Raw genomic sequence first — 1,084 nt, forward strand, 5'->3', positions numbered from 1 at the left:
ACATTTATAGTCGTATGAGCAGTGCGTGGTTTTGTGGGAGCACTCTATTCAGAATTGCATCCGTCTGCAAAAGTACAGGTACATAGCACAAAGGGGGAAATGAAACAACTCCACTGTGTTCTTCTCGGTAACCTGGGTTCACCTGTGCGAGATGAGTTTAACCCTTTCGTGAGCGTTAGGAGTGCTGAATATCCTATCGTAATGGCATAACGAAACTACACGTTTTAGGAATAACTCCAACCTTTACACTTTGTGCCTCGGGATATCTTTTCAGCGATTTGTACAGTTTGATTTGGGGAAAAAAAATTATCCATTAATTGCCAGTATATTTCTGAGCTACCCTACTTTTGTACAAAATGGACTTGAAGCTTTACAAAGAAGGCGCTAAGCATGCTAAGCAGCTTTTTTTTTTGGCGTGTTAAAATACTGCCCGTGATTTTCGCCTTCATGCACAGAAGGGAAAAAAAAAAATCTCGGCTCTGTGAGGTTCCCAGTTTCTGAAGGGAAGGGGGTGTTACTGCCCCTTTAAGGCGGGAGCCGCTCGTGTGTGTGTGCGGGCGAGGGTGTGCGTGTGTGTGTGAGAGAGGGAGTGTGTCTCCTCCTCTTTGAGTGACACAGCACTTAGATATGCCTATCAGTAACTTAAACCCCACAAACTCCACCTTCTAAGTGAGGAAGCTGTGGGTTGATGGAAATGTAGTGAGCAGATTGAGACAGACAGTGAATCATTAGCAAACTGCAACGCCGGGATGAACTTGTCTGGAACCTAAAGGCAGGGAACAGCCTCCGAGTCCTTCGCGGTGCTGGGTTTTGCTAAATACAGCCAAAGTGGATCTAAAAGCCTCTTGATCCCCAGTCCAAGATGCTGCTGGTTTCCCAGCGGGTAGAAGCACCACGCATGGAGCCACATATTCCGGTAAGTAGCGTTTGAAACCGGGAGGGACTGGAAAAGTAGGAGCTGACTTAAAAGGACTCAAACACCCCCGGAACAGTCGCTCGCCCGGCCCCGGCGCGGCTGCAGCCCGGGCTGCAAAGTTTGCCGGCGCGGTTGGAGCCGGCGCCCGGCGTGCGCTGGCTGTGCCCG

General features: G+C 49.5%; 1 protein-coding gene across 2 annotated transcripts in view; it reads left to right on the forward strand.

Moving 5' to 3' along the window:
• The first annotated feature begins 734 nt into the window (after nt 1-734).
• MAMLD1 (mastermind like domain containing 1) overlaps nt 735-1,084 on the forward strand; it is an 83,336-nt gene continuing 82,986 nt past the window's right edge. For both annotated transcript variants that reach the window (XM_035891989.1, XM_035891990.1), the window contains exon 1: nt 735-916. In XM_035891989.1, the coding sequence (XP_035747882.1) occupies nt 863-916 (54 nt within the window). In that variant the 5' untranslated portion in view covers nt 735-862. The remainder of the gene's footprint in view (nt 917-1,084) is intronic.

This window comes from Egretta garzetta, unplaced genomic scaffold (assembly GCF_000687185.1).
Source record: "Egretta garzetta isolate BGI_Z169 unplaced genomic scaffold, ASM68718v1 scaffold53, whole genome shotgun sequence".
Taxonomy (NCBI): domain Eukaryota; kingdom Metazoa; phylum Chordata; class Aves; order Pelecaniformes; family Ardeidae; genus Egretta; species Egretta garzetta.